We start from the raw sequence: 19,234 nt of genomic DNA on the forward strand, positions 1-19,234 counted from the left end.
GTTTCATCTCTGTGGTCGATCATAAACAAATAATCCGTTTTTATGACTTTATGTCGAATGTAAACTAGGTCGACCGGGCCGCGTCCCATTCAGGGTGCATATGTCCTTTGGTGTATCCTTAACCGGAGCCGCTGAGCCAGAGACCAGTTTGAGCTCTACTGCCACATAAAGTGTCACAATTCAAACAAATAACATGTATTTAAAACACACACCAGAGCAGTTTAAATCCGGGTTACTCAGCAGGAGGAGACGAACTGAGGCGCAAACCTGCTGCGAAACGGGACTCAGCCGCTGAGGGGGCGTGGCCTGAAGACCTGCAGCAGGTGAGCTCGAGTTTCCTGCAGCTGTTCACAGCGCCGGGCTGTGGACGTGGAGGCTCCCAGAACCCACCTGGACCCAGAACCCACCTGGATCCAGAACCCACCTGGACTCAGAAACCCACCTGGATCCAGAACCCACCTGGACTCAGAACCCACCTGGACTCAGAACCCACCTGGACCTAGCCCTCCTCTGGACTCAGAACCCACCTGGACCCAGAACCCACCTGGACCCAGAACCCACCTGGACCTAGCCCTCCTCTGGACCCAGCAGGTTTTCACCTGACCCGGCCCTCAGGTGTTTTCTCACCTGTCCATCAGAGATGAGTTCATCCAGCAGCAGGTAAGCCACCGTCACACATGCGCGCGCACTGTGCGCAGTTTGTTTTTGTGTATTGGCGCGTGCTCTCAGGCCGAGGCGGAAGCGGCCACCGGTTGTTTTCCTCTCTTTAAAGCAGACGGCTCGTTCACACTGCGTGCGAGTTTTAAAAACCGGTTTCTGTGCGCGGACTGTTTTCCTTCTTTGTGGATGCGCGTGCACGAGAGTCATTCATAACTGAGTGTATCCAGTGTCTCGTGCGCCCTCGGGACATGACTTTACAAAGGTGTGTGTGTCCGGCCCTCGGTTGCCATGGTTACGGGCGTTTCAGGATGACTTCAGTGTGAAGCGGTGTCCGGCCGGAAGCGGCCCAGAACAGCTGCTGCTTCCTGTTTTGCATCAGTCAATATTAAAAAGTTTCATTTCCATGAGGGTGGAGCGGAGGGTGGAGCAGAGGGTGGAGCGGAGGATGGAGCGGGGAACGGCGGCGCGCTCTGTGAGCGGTGGTGAGCGGCGCCGCCGGGGCGTCCTGGCGAGTAACCGCTGTCTGTGGACCACAGCATCAGCCTGCTGTGTTCAGTGAAGGACAGTGGCATCCTGCGGTGGAACCTCCGTCTGCTGCAGGTTCCACCGCTTCTCGCCTCACTGTGGCGGTCTTCAGAGCCGAGCGGTCGTCTCTCAGTGTTCTGGACTCCTCTGGGCTGGTCCCCCCTGCCGGGGTTCTCTCGAGCAGAACCAGCAGAGCGCTCTGCGCTCCGTCACGTGGTTCTTCAGGACGTTCTCTGTGTTGGAAGCTCAGTTCCCAGGCTCCCGGGCGTGCACGCTCCTGGCCGTGCACGCTCACTGCTGCTACCTGCAGCGACGTGCACGCTCCCGGCCGTGCACGCTCACTGCTGCTACCTGCAGTGATGTGCACGCTCCTGGCCGTGCACGCTCACTGCTGCTACCTGCAGCGACGTGCACGCTCCCGGATGGACCTGCTCGCTGCTGTTGACAGTGGAAACACAGTGTGAGGTGTTGCTGCGGTGAGACCTGCAGGTCAGCCGCAGAGGGACAGACCTCACCGTCCACATGTCCAACAGGAGACATCAGCACGTCTGTGTCTCGTCACTCTGCTCACTGATTAAACGATGACAAACGGAGAAGAGGAAGCAGAGTATTTCTTGGTCAGGTTTTCTGTCAGCGGGTTGATATGCAAAGTTATGCAAGTCTGTGTCGCCCGGCTCCTGCTGACGCCGCTCCCAGCTTAGCTCGTTCAACATTCAAATCTCCACACGAACCCTTCCTGGATTTGGGTCAGATTGAGATCTGTGTGGCTCCTCCGCTCCTTCAGGGACTTTCAGAGTTCCTTAAACCTCAGATCCAGTTTTCCGTAGTGACTGAGGCAGAGCGAGGAAATCCTGATGCTCTCTGATCACCAGCCCTCGTTAAACCACCTGGTCACTTCAGCCAATCACATTCACTTCTCTCTGAGTTCATGGGGTCAGACGGCAGGATTCTTCATGTTCTTCCTGTGGATTCTTCATGCTTCACGTCATGACGCTCAGTGACCTGGACAGACGGACAGCTGAGCTCCGACTGAAGGACCTAAATCCAGGGAGTTGTTGACATGATGGGATCAAACCCCAGACTAAACCTAGTCCTACACCTAGTCCTGATCAGACTAAACCCAGTCCTACACCCAGTCCTGATCAGACTAAACCCAGTCCTACACCCAGTCCCAATTGGACTACAACCGAAATCAAAATTGGTCACGTCGTCTTTCCACTGATGTCCTGGACTTTAAACAAGTTCAAACTGTTGCTCAAAGTATCTTTCGCACCTGTTCAGGCTTCATGCGGTATGAGGAGGCGTGGCCGGGGTGGACCAATGAGCAGAGGCCTCGTCAGTCGGGTTGCACAGCGCTCGGCCACGTGAAAACTGCCGGACGCTGCGACTGGCTGCTGTCTGCTGTTTGGTTTTGGGCGGTTTGTTTGTCCTCGGTGATTCACATGTGGACGGCTTCACGCCAGGTTAGCGTAGAGTCCTGGGTAAAGAGATCACCGCTCAGACGTCATCACACGTCTGGGTGGAGGCATCCGTCACGTCCCTGCTGTTACGACACCATGAGCTGAATGTTGGACCGCCTCACTGGTTCAGCGTCTTACAGGCAGGAAACCTCAACTAGATGTTGAAAAGAGGAGCGTCGGAGGCGGAGACGTCCAGGCGATCGCCAGCTGCAGAGGGGCAGAAGCAAGGGCAGAATCAGCAACGTTCACAATCTGATCATCTCTAAATGAGTTTCAAAGATCTCAGGTTTCAGTGTGTTCGGGTCCTTTCCAGCCGTCTGTGATCCGCCTTCCAGAGGAGGAGGAGGACTGATCTGTTGGTCCTGTGGAAGCGCTCAGTGATTACTGCAGTGGAGTTTGATGGTCATGGGTGGAGAGCTGCTAATGCTGTGTTTCACTCACTGAATAAATGTGGAAACGTGTTTCCTCAGTGATCGCTTGTTAACATTAGCATTACCTGAAGCCGTTGGAGCTCAGTTACCATCTCTGTAAACTCCATGTAGCCGAGGCCTCTGTCGCCATCTGCTGTCCAGTTCTTCTGGAACTTCCTGAACTTTGTTTTTACCCCGAGAAAAGGAACCACCGGTTTAGAAACTCAGTTCTAAGACTAACTGGAGCAGCAGAACATCTCTTTTGAGTCTGGTTCTGCAGTAAGTCCCTTCTTGGAGAACCAGGACCAGGACCAGGGTTGGAGTGTTTTCCAATACTTCCACCTCAGAAGACATTAAACAGCTGCGTTTCTAGTGTTCAGAAGAAAAGCCTTCTGTTCTCAGTTGATGTATGAATGGTTCTTCACTTGAATTTGTGTGTGAAGTCCTGAGAGTCCGTTTGAGTGTTGGCTGAAGCCTTGCTGCTCCTCTTCGTTTCAGATGAAGCAGAACCGGCGTCTTCAAGTTCTGTCGCTTCTCTGTAAACTCTGAAGATCAAACATGCTCTTTGTTCTGAAGAGTCTGCTCCTCTGTTTCCATCAGCTGACGATCACATGATGTCTGCCGTGGCCCCGCCCTCATCGGCTGAAGGCCACGTGGTGCCTGCCGTGGCCCCGACCTCATCGGCTGAAGGCCACGTGGTGCCTGCCGTGGCCCCGCCCTCAGTGGCTGAAGGTCACATGATGTCTGCTGTGGCCCCACCCCCGTCTGATGACCCCCCGGGTGAAGTGACCTGGTCCCAGACGGGCGAGGAGTTGCTGCCAGCAGACGGCAGCTTGATCCGCGATGGAGACGTTGAGGAAGTGCAGTGAGTGTCGACCGCTGGAAGCAGAACCGCATCAAACTGTTAACACTCAGCTCTTCATCTTCTTTCCTTAGGTTATGAGACGTTTCTAAGTTCAGCCATCTGCCATCTTTTATTTAGACCCGTTACGATGAGTTCGGCTCCTCGTGCTGTTTAAGTAACGTCAGATATATTTTGATTCCACTCAGTTTATTCAGAAAGTCACTGGATGGGAATGTCCTCAGACTGTCATCTCAATATTGGACTAATTTGAAACTGATATTAAAATAATTGGATATTTGCTGCGTTAATCTGAAATGAACTGCTGGAGAAGATCAGGCCTCATCTTTCTTCTCCAATAATGTCTCTGAAATGCTTTAACAGTTTGTTTATGGTGAGTGGGACCAGTGGCCACCGGGGGGCGCTTCTGGAACTTTGACCTTTTGGGAGCTGTACACAGAATAATGTTTTTTTTTTTTTCATCTGTAGTTTGGAGAGACGGTGGGTGCTCTGGCATGACTTCATGAAGGAACATGCTCACCTGGACGCTTGGCTGCGATTGGCTGAACAGGCCGTCTCTTCCTCAAAGCCCGCCCACTTTACCTACGCCGCCGCCAAAGAGGAACTGAGGGCGTTTGAGGTGAGAGGAAGTGAAACATGTCAACAATCAGCACGCTTAAAGAAACCCATCAAACTGAACACAGCTAGCCAGCTAGCCACATCCTGAGGAGGCCAGCTAGCAGCTAGCAGCTAGCAGCTCCCATTAGCTTCATCATCATGGTGGACTCTTCCACTTCTCCTGTTTTCGGTCCAAGAACAGAAAAAATGGATGGTTTTGAAAATCTAACAAACATTGACAGTCACTGCTGCCGCCCAGTGAGGCAAAGCGGTATTACTCCATCCGATGCCTGACTGTCCAATCAGAGCAGAGAACCTGTGAGACGCCACTTTTAAGGCTCCTTTACTGCAGAGCAAAAGTTATTGTGATGATATAGTTTTACTATCGGAGGAATCTGTCTGCGGCCTGGTCTCTGTGTTGCTGTGTTATTGTCTCTGCACACACTGGAAACTTTGATTTCCTGTGAATTCTGAGCTTGAACTGATGTTTCCACTACGTTTCCTTTCACAATGTGAAGCGCCGTGCTGCACGTTGGACTCCAGCTCATGAGGAAACAGTGCGTTTCCTGCTAGCGGTGCTGAAACCACTCGTTTTTTCGCTCTGTGTGTTCAGAGGCTGCGGCGGGAGGCGGGGCTTCGGCTGGTCCAGCTGGACGGCCTGACGCGGAGGAATCGGACCCTGACTCGGCTGTTTGAGGGCGCCATGCGGGCTCGACTGCTGGCGGCGGCGCGAGACTGCGGCCGGCGGTGGGACGACGTGAACGGCAGACTGGAAGCCATCGTAGGAGGCCTGCAGGTCCTGGACATGTCTCACAGAAACCCCACGTGTCCAACACGTCACCTACTGTCACCTGAACGCAGCACCGTCCACCTCCTGGGGGACGTCGTCCTCCTGGGGGACGTCGTCCTCCTGGGGGACGTCGTCCTCCTGGGGGACATCCCCCTGTTCAGTGCTTCACTGAAGAACAAACACATACTGTATATAATAGAATATAGAGTCCAGCACTAATCCCTCCAACCCGTCACAGAAGACACACCGCCGTCCAGAAATCCAACGTGTTACATGAGAAGAGCCTGACCCTCCACAGAAGGGGAAAGGTCACAGTGGGTTAGGGTCATCAGAGGTCAGGGTCACAGTGGGTCAGGGTCATCAGGGGTCAGGGTCACAGTGGGTTAAGGTTAGCACTGTCTTTCCTCCGTCCAGCTCTCCCTCCGTCCTCCAGCTCTCCCCTCCGTCCTCCAGCTCCCCCTCCGTCCTCCAGCTCCCCCTCCGTCCTCCAACTCTCCCTCCGTTCTCCAACTCTCCCTCCGTCCTCCAGCTCTCCCTCCGTCCTCCAGCTCTCCCTCCCTCCTCCAGCTCTCCCTCCATCCTCCAGCTCCCCCTCCGTCCTCCAACTCTCCCTCCGTTCTCCAACTCTCCCTCCATCCTCCAGCTCCCCCTCCGTCCTCCAGCTCTCCCTCCAACTCTCCCTCCGTTCTCCAGCTCTCCCTCCGTCCTCCAGCTCTCCCTCCATCCTCCAGCTCCCCCTCCATCCTCCAGCTCCCCCTCCGTCCTCCACCTCTCCCTCCGTCCTCCAGCTCTCCCTCCGTCCTCCAGCTCTCCCTCCATTCTCCAACTCTCCCTCCGTCCTCCAGCTCTCCCTCCATTCTCCAACTCTCCCTCCGTTCTCCAGCTCTCCCTCCGTCCTCCAGCTCTCCCTCCATCCTCCAGCTCCCCCTCCGTCCTCCACCTCTCCCTCCGTCCTCCAGCTCTCCCTCCGTCCTCCAGCTCTCCCCTCCGTCCTCCAGCTCTCCCTCCGTCCTCCAGCTCTCCCCTCCGTCCTCCAGCTCTCCCCTCCGTCCTCCAGCTCTCCCCTCCGTCCTCCAGCTCTCCCTCCGTCCTCCAGCTCTCCCCTCTGTCCTCCATGTCCACTCTGATGAATACACGTTATGCTTCACTGTCAGGAGAAACTTCACTTTGAAAATTCCTGTTTATTCCCGTTAATTCACATAAATCTTGCTTGGTCCTGCAGAGTTTTAGCTTTCAGTCTCTGCTTCTGTTGCAATTTGAAGTGTGTGTGTGTGTGTGTGTGTGTGTGTGTGTGTGTGTGTGTGTGTGTGTGTGTGTGTGTGTGTGTGTGTGTGTGTGTGTGTGTGTGTGTGTGTGTGTGTGTGTGTGTGTGTGTGTGTGTGTGTGTGTGTGTGTGTGTGTGTGTGTGTGTGTGTGTGTGTGTGTGTGTGTGTGTGTGTGTGTGTGTGTGTGTGTGTGTGTGTGTGTGTGTGTGTGTGTGTGTTTCTGTACTTGTGGGGGCCAAATGTCCCCACAAGGATAGGAAAACCTGCACGATGTGCCTTGTTGGACATTTTTCCGGTCCTAATGAGGGGAAACAGTGTTTTCTTGACCATGTTGTTGTTACTGAAAAAAGTAAAAGGTCAAAACATTTCTTTAGGGTTAGGCTGTGTTGTGGTCTGGGTCAGGGGCTAGTAAATGCAGTATGTCAGTTATGATTATGTCCTCACAAGGATAGAAATACAAACCTGTGTGTGTGTGTGTGTCCGTCCTCTCAGGTCTTCATGTTGGAGTGGGAGGAGTTTGACGACCAGAGGGAGGAGCTTGCGCTGTGGTTGGCTGACATGGAGGTCAGCCTGTCGGAGGTGGATCAGCTGAGAGGAAGCAGCTGTGAGAAGCTGCGGCAGCTGCAGGTGTGTGTTGGTTCCACACCGGCCGTCACACTCACGCTGCCCATTCTCACCGTCGTTCCAGCAGCGAGTGTGTGTTGTTGTTGTTGTTGTTGTTGTGTGTGAACAGTCGTTCCAGCAGCGGGTGTGTGTGAACTGGGCCCGGGTGAGCGGCCTGCTGCAGCGCGGCGAGGCCTTGATCCAGCGCAGCCAGCCGCCGGACGCTCAGCGGGTGGAGAGCCACCTGCTGGAGCTGCTGAGGAACTGCAACCGCATCTACAACAACATCTCACGCACACACACACGGCTGCTCAGCATGAGACTGGTACACACACACACACACACACACTCACACTCACACTCACACTAGAGATGCGCGGATTGCGGTTGCACCCGCGGAGCCCGCGGATAACCGCGGATCGGGCGGATGATGTGTCGAAAAATGAAGATTTTAATGACATTCGGGTGGGGTGCGGTTGAAGCACTCAAATAAAAAAAACAAATTAACGCTATTCTGCGGATGGCGGGCGGGTTCGGTTTTGAAAATTGATTAAAAAAAATCTTTCGTGCGGGCAGATAGCGGGAGGATATAGATTTTAAGAAGCGGTTGCGGATGGAAAAATGAGCCATCCGCGCATCTCTAACTCACACACACACAGAGGTGACCATCTGAAGCTCATCTGAAGATCTAAACAGACTCAGTTTATTTTGGACTTTATTTTCCAGTAGTCTCTCCCTCCTCCTCCTCCTCCCCCTCCTCCTCCTCCTCCTCCTCCTCTTCTTCCTCCTCCTCCTCCTCCTCCTCCTCCAGGTCTTTGAGGACGACTGTATTCTGTCTCAGGCCACAGACTCAGGCTGTCCCTCCGAGTCTTTTCTGGAAGAAGAAGGAGCGCTTCAGACGCTCCACCTGGACGTCCCTGCAGCGCCGAGCTCTCCTCAAAGTAAAGGGACAGTGGGGACATGTGACTGAGCACGTCTCAGCAGGTGTGGGACTGCAGGACCAGGGTTCTCTGCGTCTTTTTGTGCAGGTGTGAGACGCTGTCCCCTCCATCAGCCTCCGTCCTCGCCGTCCCCAGAGCAGCAGTTCCTGGAGTGGGACCCGTCGGTGGACGTGGGACGCTCCCTGTCCCCGGACGACGCAGACTCCTCCTACTGCAGCGCCAGCACTGGTACGAGCCGGTTCCCCTCCCTGAACCCTGGACACAGGAGCGAGAGGTTCTTTCTCCAGAGAACGGTTCTCCAGCAGAACCTCAGCAGTGAAGCGTTCTCCGGGAGTGAAGCGTTCTCCAGCAGTGAAGCGTTCTCCAGCAGTGAAGCGTTCTCTAGCAGTGAAGCGTTCTCTAGCAGTGAAGCGTTCTCCAGCAGTGAAGCGTTCTCCAGCAGTGAAGCGTTCTCAGGCAGTGAAGCGTTCTCCGGCAGTGAAGCGTTCTCCGGCAGTGAAGCGTTCTCCGGCAGTGAAACGTTCTCCGGCAGTGAAGCGTTCTCCGGCAGTGAAGCGTTCTCCGGCAGTGAAACGTTCTCCGGCAGTGAAGCGTTCTCTAGCAGTGAAGCGTTCTCCGGCAGTGAAGCGTTCTCTTGCAGTGAAGCGTTCTCTGGCAGTGAAGCGTTCTCCGGCAGTGAAGCGTTCTCTAGCAGTGAAGCGTTCTCGAGCAGTGAAGCGTTCTCCAGCAGTGAAGCGTTCTCCAGCAGTGAAGCGTTCTCCAGCAGTGAAGCGTTCTCTAGCAGTGAAGCGTTCTCTAGCAGTGAAGCGTTCTCTAGCAGTGAAGCGTTCTCCGGCAGTGAAGCGTTCTCCGGCAGTGAAGCGTTCTCCGGCAGTGAAGCGTTCTCCGGCAGTGAAGCGTTCTCCAGCAGAACCTCAGCAGTGTAAAACTGGGACGTTGAGGCTGATGAGTGGCGGAGAGGAGAACGTTCTGTCTCTTCAGGTTCTCGGCTCGTTCTGCGGTCGACTGAACTTCAGCAGCATTTTGCAACTGAATTGATCACTCCTGATCCCAGTCCAGATTCTCCTGGACGTGGTACTTTTAGAGCTAACAGTCACTGTAGCAACAGTCCAGCCTGGTGTTCCGTCCATATGAATGTCGTGTTCTCCAGTGTTCATGTTCAGAGCTTGTTGTTCTCTGTGGTTTCATTACAGAAACTAACAGCACCAACTAGTGGAGCAACATGAGAACTACAGTGTTTCTGCTGTTTCCATGGAAACGTTGCATGTCTCTTGAACCTTGTAGCGTGCAGAGAGCGTCCAGCAGTCTGTCTCTGCCGTTCCGTGCAGGTCTGTGTCGCGGAGACGGCGCCCTGAAGAGGTGGAGCCTCCTGGGTTCTCTGGACTCTGGGTCCAGCGACAGCGTGGACATGGTGAGTAGAGCAGCCGCGGTCCGGCCGGCGTTCTGCCGACGTTCTCCTTCAGACCGTCAGAACGTGGAAGATACGGGTCAAACTGGTGAAATTAAGTCATCATAACTTTAAATTTAAATATTAAGTTTCGCATTGCTGCGGGGCAGAGCTTAAGAGATGAAAATAGACATTTTCTCAAAACACATGTCCACAAGCAAATGACTGCAAGGTAAAGTCCACTGACATTCCTCCTGTAGCTGTTGCATTGTGGGTAATATCCCACCGGGTCTTTCTACTCTTTATTTTGAAGAAAGAACAAAAGTCAACCCAAACAGGTGTAAACAGAAGATTAATAATACAGAGGAGGAAGATGCTCTATAATCTGATGTCAGAGGAGGAAGATTCTCTATAATCTGAAGTTAGAGGAGGAAGATGCTCTATAATCTGAAGTTAGAGGAGGAAGATGCTCTATAATCTGATGTTAGAGGAGGAAGATGCTCTATAATCTGAATGTTAGAGGAGGAAGATGCTCTATAATCTGATGTTAGAGGAGGAAGATGCTCTATAATCTGATGTTAGAGGGGATCTGCTGAGTTCCAGTGAGAACTGAAGGGTTCCTGCAGAGAAGCGTCAGTCTCGGCTTCAGCAGGAAGCTGAATGTCTCATAACGTCTCTGTGTTCTGTCCCCTGCAGATCCAAGGCAGTCTGGACCGGGTCCTCCCTGGGATAGGGGAACAGGACCAGGACCGCTGGACCACCTCCACACCGGACCGCCTGGACGGCGAGCCCGGGTTCTTCCCGGGAGGCCGCGTGGAGGCGTGGCTCGGAGTGCAAAGCCCCGCCCAGTCCCAGACCAGGACGTCCCGTTCCAGAGCTGTGCAGACTGATGAGAACAAGGTTTGTTAGGATGTGGTGTAGTGGTCTGCACCGTTGGCCTCTGGTTCGGTTCCTGGAGGTTTGCCACCTTAAGCCTTCATTTCCATCCCGTCTCTGCTCCATCAGACTGAACGCTTGCTCTGCAGGACTCTTCAGAACCTGCAGATTCAAAGAAGTCATCCATCCGTCCATCCATTCATCCATCCATTCATCAACTTTCTACCGCTTATTCGGGACTGGGTCGCGGGGCCAGCAGTCTCAGTAGGGATGTCCAGACTTCCTGTCCCCAGACTCTTCCTCCAGCTCTTCCTGGAGGATCCCGAGGCGTTCCCAGGCCAGCAGAGAGACATAGGCCCAGTCCCATTTCTCTTCCTAGCCCTCCCCCTTTGAAACAGAGTGCTAAGGGGTAGGGCCAAAAGTAAACCCCTCCGAATTGGAACACCCCTTCGACAGTCGCGTACGTCATCAGTAGTCGCCGCTGCCGATGACGTAGGCAGATGCGACAACTGTTTGCCGAAGAAGAATGTTTTACTTACATTTTAAAACTTTATTAATTGAGAAAATTAGAGGTGTTCCCGACTAAGAATTTACATAGTCGAATCTGATCCGTCCGATCCTGCTGATCGTCGACTGATAGTCGAATCTATCATGTTTTTGTTTTGTTTTGTTTTGTTTTGTTTTGTTTTGTTTTGTTTCAGAATCATTTAAAGGCGCATTAAGGAGTTTGCAAGTTTTATGCGAAACAGCGCCCCCTGCAGGCCTTGGGCGTAATGCAGCTTAGTGAAACACTCGTGCCTGTGGCTCGCGTGCACGGAAGAGGGGAACTCCGTCTTCGCTCTTTTAGTAGCGCTCAAGTAAAATGTAAGTTTCTTTCACCTGGTGGAGTCTGTGTGGAGCTGTGGCAGTGCTAGAAGCCAGTCTGTTCTTACTTTCTGGAAGATCCTGTTCAGTTGTTGCTCACTAAGCATCTGGTGGAGTAATGGCAGACAAAGCGAAACCTAACAGCCGGAGCGTGCATTACGTCATTCCTTTCAAATTCTCCCCAAAAAATTCTGGTGCCGGACCGGCACTGTGACTTTCAAGTGACAATTTAGCGCTGTTAGAGGTACTTGTAATGAATATGTCAGGGCACATTGTACACATCATTAAAAACGTGTAACATATTTATGGTGGAAAATAAGTATTTTTAAGGTTGAAAAACTCCTTAAAGGTTGTATAGAAGATCTTTATTACTAACAAAAATGAATTAAAGCTAAAAAAAAATGGCGTTACTAAGCTGCAGCAGCCTTGTTTTTATCATGATTAAAAAAAATAAAATAAAAATTAATCAACTCTGGAGGTTGTAAAATCAATATTACTTTATCCAATCAATAACGAGGTAGCCTCGTTATCTATTGGTTTTCTATATCAACCTCTCTACATTTTTAGCGTAACTGTCATGCTCCTACGCACTTTACGTACCCCCCCTCCTGTTGTCGGCACAACACTCCCCCATGCGCTCCACCCCACTCCCCCCATGCTAAGCTCTGCTGCCGCAATCAACACCTTTTCACATGTAGACTTGAGACAATTTTTCTTAATCATAGCTACAACGTGCTGCCATTTGGCGAAAATGTATGTTTAATCTTAAAACAAGACTTGTATGAAAAAGTCCGGAGAGTGAGAGGAGGAGGGGTGGTTTGTTCACTTCTGCAGGCTGCAGCGCACAGACAGACCAGCTGTGAGCTCCGAGCGTGAGTCTGCTCCAGTCCTGCAGCTCCACACAAACCTCCCCGTCCTCCTCTGATCCACCCAAGAGCAGGGACGGGTCAGGGACAGGATTTGGCACAAGTACAGGATTTTACTCATATTCGCTGTGTTTGTGTTGTTCAAAAGGACACGTTGGTAGCTATGTGTTAGCGCTGTGATGCTAAGTTGCTACATGCTACTTGCTACTTTCTGCGTAAGGAGGAGGCGGTCCTCCGGAGAGAGCGGGGGAGGAGGGGGTGTGCGTCACGCATGCGCAGCATTTCAAAAAGGACTAACTGTCACTGGATTTCTCCCTCCGTGGAAAATCCTCTATACAACCTTTAATGCACCTTTAAGCTACAGCAGAATGTTACAGTAATAAAAAAAAAAAGGCAGGTAAAACAACACTTTTTTTTTCCTACACACAACTGAACCAGACTGGAACAACAAATGAACAAATGAAGTATTGTTCAAATTACCATAACCAAACCCTCTTCTAACAAACGGGCTAAAGCATGTCATTTATTTGTATCTATAATCTCTGCAGATAAGCTCACATTTTTTGGCTAAACAACTTCTCACATTATCTGCTCAAATTAAATGAAATAGGCTTAATTGCACTGTGTCGGTCCGTTTCGCAGCGCAACATCCATGCAAAAACAAACACTAAATTAAATAGAATTAGCCTTTTAGATAAATAAAAATAATAATATAATGATAACCTAAAATATTACAATTAAACGAAATTAAAGTCAGCATTAAAATTGAGAATTGAGTAACAGAACTGTCTTTTAGTAGCCCAATTATCTGGATACTTACCCGTTTAAGGTGGAAAGCCATGTTGTTGTGGAGTGATATGAAAGGAGCTGCTGACACAATTTGCATTTGGCTTTTTGTGGATCATCTTTGACTTGTTCTGAGGTTTTTTTTCCCGACATTGTGAGCCTTTTAAAGTTAAGCCAAATCACCACCGAGATGCTGCTCTGTGACGATGCTCTGCATCGGATCCACTCACCATGGTGGTTCGTTCACAAACACTAAATAGATAGAATATTGGATAAAAGTACAAGTTAAGTAAATTTTTCCACAGTATATTTGATAGGCTAACATGTATATCAAATAGGCTTTATATCATGTTTATTTGGAAAAATAACAAGCAATTCTATGTAAAATCAGTCATTCAGCACCCCCATACAGCTGGAATGGAATGATCTTCGTTTAATAACCACATTTTTCGATGCATCTGCTGTATTATTATTGTCCGTCGAATCAGGCCCCTTCGAACGAATCATCAAATCGTCGACTATCTGAGGACACCCCGAGAGAAAATACTTACATTTATGAACTTCTTTCGTTGTGGACACCGCCATCTTGTCGATCTTGCAAGACTTTCTGGGAAATCTGCGGCCGGTGGCGAGGGGCGGCGGCGGGAGCGCTTGTTATATCCACCTACAACCGCTGTCGGGGTTACTTCACTTCTGCATTGGCAGGAGCGCTCGTTTCCCACCCCCACATTCCAGGCAGGGGTGTTAAAGAAACCAGTTTTTTGAAAATAATCGTCTATCTGTTGTGTTTGGAATGCGCTTGGAACACGCGGCTGTGGAAACAATCGCTCCCGCCGGAAGTGAACTAACCCCGCCCGCCAATCACGGTCTAGGCTGACAAAACAAGTGCCCCTCGCCATCGGCTGCCACTGGATCATACCCCTCAGTTTGAAGTGTGCCTCAGGAGAATCTCCTTTTGGAGGGGTGACTGGCCCTCCTTCTTGGCCCTACCCCTACGTCATAATGACAATTGGGACACTCCTACCCCTCCTCCTGAACACGCAAAATGGAGGGGTAGGGACGAGGGGGGGTGGGGGGGGGGGGGGGGGCTAAGGGGTGAAATGGGTAGTCTCTCCAGTGTGTCCTAGGTCCGGGTTCCTCAATTAGCGGACCGCGGTCCATGACCGGACCGCGTCACACCTCGCTGCGGACCCAGGGCAAATGGCATTTTTCTGCAAAAAAAAAAAAAAAAAAAATCTTTCTTTAAACATATATTATTTTCATTAATCACCAATCTATCGCTACGCTCTTTTCTATCGCTACTTTTTGTTTCATTTTTAGTCAAATATCTCTCATGTTCCCACTTCTGTTGTATTCAATCACTCAGCGCCCTGCGTGCTGTGTGTGTGCGTGTGTGTACATGCATGCATGTGTGTTTGAGAGAAGAGGGAGCCCACGCTGATTGGCTGTTGCCTGGGTGACAGGATATTATGGGCTGTCATCTCTATGACAACGATGCGCTGATTGGCTGAGAGAGCGTGCATGCTGCTAGCAAGACGGGACGGACAGCACCTTCGACCTGCCTTGAACATGACCGACATTAATAAATGGACCCAGGGCCGGTCCCAGGCATAGGCCAACTAGACGGCAGCCTAGGGCGCAATGTACGGGGGGGCGCCGTGGCCGTACAAGGGGCGCCCCGCCCTCACGCTCCGTGTTCCGTGTGAGCACTGCTCTGCGCCGCCCCGCTCTGCGGCGCGCTCCGTCGCACCGCACTGCTCGGCACTGCTCGGCATCGCTGGGTATGGCCCCCCCCCCCCCACAGGCGTCCAGGAGGTTCCATCCTAAAGAGGAGCTGAGCCTCCTCAACTGCTCCTCTCCTTGTGGAAGAGTAGCGACTCTACTCCGAGCTCCTCCCTGGTGACTGAGCTCCTCACTCTGGTGATGTAGCTCCTCCCCCTGTCTCTCAGGGAGTCTAGCCCCCCTACGGAGGAAGCTCATTTCAGCCGCTGGGATCCAGGATCTTGTCCTTTCGGTCATGACCCAGACTCAGGGCCATAGGTGAGGGTGGGAACATAGACTGACCGATACTTGAACTCTTCAACTTTTGTCAGAGTCTCTCTGCCGACCCAAAGAGGGCTGATCCTCATCCCCATCCCTTCACACTCGGCAGCAACCTGCCCCAGTGCATGATGGTCCAGGTTGACTTAAGCTAACAGGACAACGTCATCTGCAAAATGCAGAGATGGAATCCTGTGGTCCCCAAACCAGACCCCCTCTGGCTCCTGGCTGCACCTAGAAATTCTGCCCATAGAAATTATGAACACAAGTGGTGACAAAGGGCAGCCCTGCCGGAGTCCAACATCCACCGGGAACAGGTCCGACTTGCTGCTGGCAATGCGGACCAGACTCCTACTCCAGTCATACAGAGACCGGACGGCCCTCAGTAAGGGGCCCCAGACTCCGTACTCCCAAAGCCCCCCCACAAGACACCACGAAGGACGCGGTCGAATGACAAATCCACAAAACACATGTCAGCACCTCTCAGCTGCTTCTGGAGTCCCATGAGCCAACGGAACTCTACAGGACTCCTTCAGCTTGGCGGCAGCCCTGACTTCCTGTCTTCACCACCAGGTTTGGGGTTTGCCTCCACGGCAGCAGCGGAGACCTTAAGACCACCGCTCTGCTCCTTTCTTCACCCGAGTGTCCAAGACACAAGGTCAGAGGTTAGATGACTCAACAAAAAAGTCGATCCCGATAACCCCTCTCCAGGTCTCACTGTCGCTGCCCATGTGAGCGTTGAAGTCCCCCAGTAGAACCATGGAGTCTCGGCTGAGCTGTGGGGCTGTAAGAGAACCAGACCAGACCACCGCCTCTGACCGCAGGCAACGCCAGAGAGGTGGAGGGTCCACCCCTTCTCCAGAGGTTGGGTTCCAGAGCCTAGGCTGTGTGTGGAGGTGGAGCCCTCACAAGCTCAAGGCCTGGCTCCAGGTTGGGGCTCCGGCGGCGCCATACCGGGCAACGTAATGACCTTTCTTTTTGTGTTTCTCGTAAGGGCTTTGGATCTACCCTGTCAGGCCTGTCACCCAGGACCTGATGGGAGACCCTATCAGGGGTGCAAAGCCCCTTAGACCATGGCCCCTGGGATCACACGGGTGCTCAAACTCCCCACTCCCCCTATCTCCTCGTCCGTCGTCGGTCACACTCCTAATCCAGAAAGTCCCGAATGACCCGTCAAGTCTGGCTGAGAAGCAGGAGCTCACTTCCTTCTTCAATCCTTTCTTTATCTCCCTCCCCTCTCCATGTCAGCATTGTCTGTTCTTTACAATGACATTTCTTTGTGTGTGTGTTTGTACGTGTACATGTGCGTGTTCGCGCCTTTGAAAAGAGTACTGTTGTAAAAACATGGAGGAAATCGTCCCTGAAACTGAGGCGCCTCACTGCTGCCCCCTAGTGCATGTCAATGGTACTATCCGGATATGACCTCCATCTCCCTGTGTGTGTGTGTGTGTGTGTGTGTGTGTGTGTGTGTGTGTGTGTGTGTGTGTGTGTGTGTGTGTGTGTGTGTGTGTGTGTGTGTGTGTGTGTGTGTGTGTGTGTGTGTGTGTGTGTGTGTGTGTGTGTGTGTGTGTGTGTGTGTGTATGGCACTGTTACAATGAACATCATCCTGTGGCTTCTCCTGACCAGCCTTTTCCTGCCTCCGCCCTCTCCCTGTCACAGCAGCTGGAGGCCACGCCCCCCTCTGATTGGACGTCACTGGGGACCACGCCCCCCTCTGATTGGATGCCGCTGGGGGCCACGCCCCCCTCTGATTGGATGACGCCTGGCTGTCTTTCAGGTGTCCAGGTGAGCTGAAGCTTCTCTGTCTCATCAGGACTTGAGAAGTGGGCGTGGTTAACATTTTGTGGGAGGAGTCAGTGGGAAGCGGGATGTAGCGTTGGGAGCAGCGTCACAGACGGCCTGTGTGTGTGTGTGTGCGTGTGCGTGTGTACGTGTGTACGTGTGAGGGTTCTGGTTGCCTGGAAGCAGGAGGACTAACAGAAGCTGTGTGTCTTGCAGGCCGAAGCGGAGTCGACTTGCCAGGAAGCTGAGCGTCTTCCCTCCGAGCAAAGGTGAGAACCTCAGACGCGCCTGATGCGGCGATAAGACGCTCAGCCGCTGCGTCTCGTGGGAAATGTCTGCGAACCGCAGAGATCAGCACAACAGCCGCCTTCTGTTGAACTCGGAGCATGTGGGGCGAATCAGGCGAGGTCAGCGGCCGGCGAGCCACCAGGCAGCTGAGCTGGCTGCTTCTGCAGCTGCGTTCAGACGGTTCCACAGCGTTCTGATCGGAGAACCTGCCGGGACCCTGTGGGCTGCAGGACTCCTGAACGCCAGGAAGCTGCTGAGTCTGAACTCAGAGGCGCTTAAAACGGCTGATTGGGAGGAGGCCCGAGGATCGTGTGGCTTTAAAACAACTTACACAACATTTCCAGAGAAGTCACGCTGCTCTGACCTGTATGTTTCAGAGAAGTTTCACGTTGACACTACAGCATTCTGAAAACAGTCTGTTTCCACGGGAACGGCAGAAACGCTGAAAACAAGTTATCTCTTCTGGATGCTGCTGAGCGCTGATAGTAGTGTTTCCATTCAGCCGAGTCTTTTCACAAACTTCCACCGTGGGAGCCTTTTCAGGAGTTTTGTTGTCAGGGGTTTGTGTGAACGGACAAAAACGAACCAAAGTTTTTTCACTTGAAAATGTTAGTTCGTAAAGAGAACCTTAAAACCTAGCGGAACGCCAAACCTCGATACACATTCAGTTCAGCTTTATTCACACTGCGCCAAGAACAACAAGACCCTGTTCCAGAGAGAACCGCACAGTTCCACATGAGCGAGAGGGAACAACAGAAACCTGCAGAACCAGACTCTGGAGCTGGTCCAGAGCAGACCCGTCCTCATATCTGGTTCATGAAGTCCATGTCGCAGCTCGTGATGTTTCTCCTCCTCACTCTTCCCCAGCTCCTCCCGTTACCCCCCCTGGTGCCCCCCCGCCCTCCTGTACCTGCTCCTGTCTGTGGCCCTGGTCCTCCTGGCCTGTGTGTGGTGGCTGTTCTCCGAGCCGTCGTGCCGCCGCGGCGTCCGGCTGCCGCGCACCATCAACCTGGCTCTGAGATATGTGAACGGTCCGCCGCCCACCTGAAGTCCCGCCCACCCGAAGCCCCGCCCACCCACTGCCCCGGCCCCTCGGAGGTTTGACCTCACCCAGCCTTCAGTCTCGAATGTCGAACGCAGCTTCTTCACTGATGGAGAAGCTGAAGGTTCCACAGCACATCATGTTCCTCATCGAGTCCCACACTTCTTCCACTTCCTGTCCTTTCCTGTTCCACTTCCTGTCCTTTCCTGTTCCACTTCCTGTTCCTCTGATTCCAGCTTGAGGAAACACTGATTGATTTGAATAAGTTCCAGTTTGTTACCATGAAGCAGCTTCAGAACCTTCAGCAGAACCTGATGTTCCTGAACGAGGGGGAATGGTCGCCCAGTCTCCGCTGGCTGCTAGAACGCTAGAACGTTCCTGTCAGAACGAGCCGCCGTGCAGCCGCCAGCGTCACAACGTTCCACGTCTGACCTGAAATCAGGAAGCACCTGGAGAGTGGTCACTCCGGCCTGACCCGCAGCGGAGCCAGCTGAAGGTTCTGGAAGAACATCACTGAGGTTCTCCTCAGAACAGCCGCTCTGCTCCACTGTCTGTTCTTCATGATGTCTGTATTCCGTCCAGTCAGGGTTCTGCAGACGGAACGAAGAAGCTTTCAGTCAGACGTTTTGTTCTCTAGAACAGCTGCTTTTACTTTGAAACAAAATGTTTTTCTGGATGAAGATGTTTTATTTAGTTTTTAATTATGAAGTGAGGAAAAAAGAACCAACGGCTCCGTTTGAGTGTGTGTGTGAGTGTGTATGGTTTCCTGTTGCGGATGTGAACCTGCAGACTCGCAGCAGAACCAGAACCAGGCCCGGCTCCAATCCTCTGGCTCGGTTTCCTGTCGGGCAGCAGAGTGAATCCGTCCTCCGTCGCTGGTTTTAACCTTGAAGACTGCGCAGAAACATTTCAAGGCTTTTTGAAGACGTTTTTCAGACTTTTTGGGACATTTGATATGTTGACTCTACATTCAATGAAACGTTTGTTGTAAAATAAATAAAATGGATTGACGACATGATTAATATTGCGTGTGTGTGTGTGTGTGTACTGCTTAATGTTAGCAAAGGAATTCTCTGATTGGACGTTTTAACCTGACAAAGAAAGTAAGAGGAGAAACTGGATTTTTAATTTTGAGCTCCATTATGTGAATGAACTGGAAGCAAAGGCTGTTCAGGCTCCGCCCCTTTTT

The 19,234-nt window shown here is 52.2% G+C and overlaps 1 protein-coding gene across 8 annotated transcripts; it reads left to right on the top strand.

The window, feature by feature from the left end:
* The first annotated feature begins 347 nt into the window (after positions 1-347).
* LOC115400469 (nesprin-2) lies at positions 348-19,054 on the top strand. 8 transcript variants are annotated; one of them, XM_030108347.1, is made up of 14 exons: positions 348-660; positions 3,656-3,920; positions 4,386-4,536; positions 5,128-5,310; positions 7,062-7,196; positions 7,303-7,497; positions 7,984-8,113; positions 8,201-8,341; positions 9,442-9,524; positions 10,197-10,400; positions 16,593-16,624; positions 16,658-16,718; positions 16,932-16,984; positions 17,871-19,054. In XM_030108347.1, exons 2-14 carry the CDS (start codon positions 3,667-3,669, stop codon positions 18,049-18,051), a joined length of 1,803 nt encoding a protein of 600 aa, XP_029964207.1. In that variant the 5' UTR covers positions 348-660; positions 3,656-3,666; the 3' UTR covers positions 18,052-19,054. The 8 variants fall into 8 exon arrangements, with proteins under 8 accessions (XP_029964207.1, XP_029964208.1, XP_029964209.1 ...); XM_030108348.1 differs by having other exon boundaries at positions 16,593-16,602; positions 16,636-16,718; XM_030108349.1 differs by having other exon boundaries at positions 16,596-16,624.
* The last annotated feature ends 180 nt before the right edge of the window (positions 19,055-19,234 follow it).

The sequence above is a fragment of the Salarias fasciatus genome, chromosome 14 (assembly GCF_902148845.1).
Source record: "Salarias fasciatus chromosome 14, fSalaFa1.1, whole genome shotgun sequence".
Lineage (NCBI taxonomy): Eukaryota > Metazoa > Chordata > Actinopteri > Blenniiformes > Blenniidae > Salarias > Salarias fasciatus.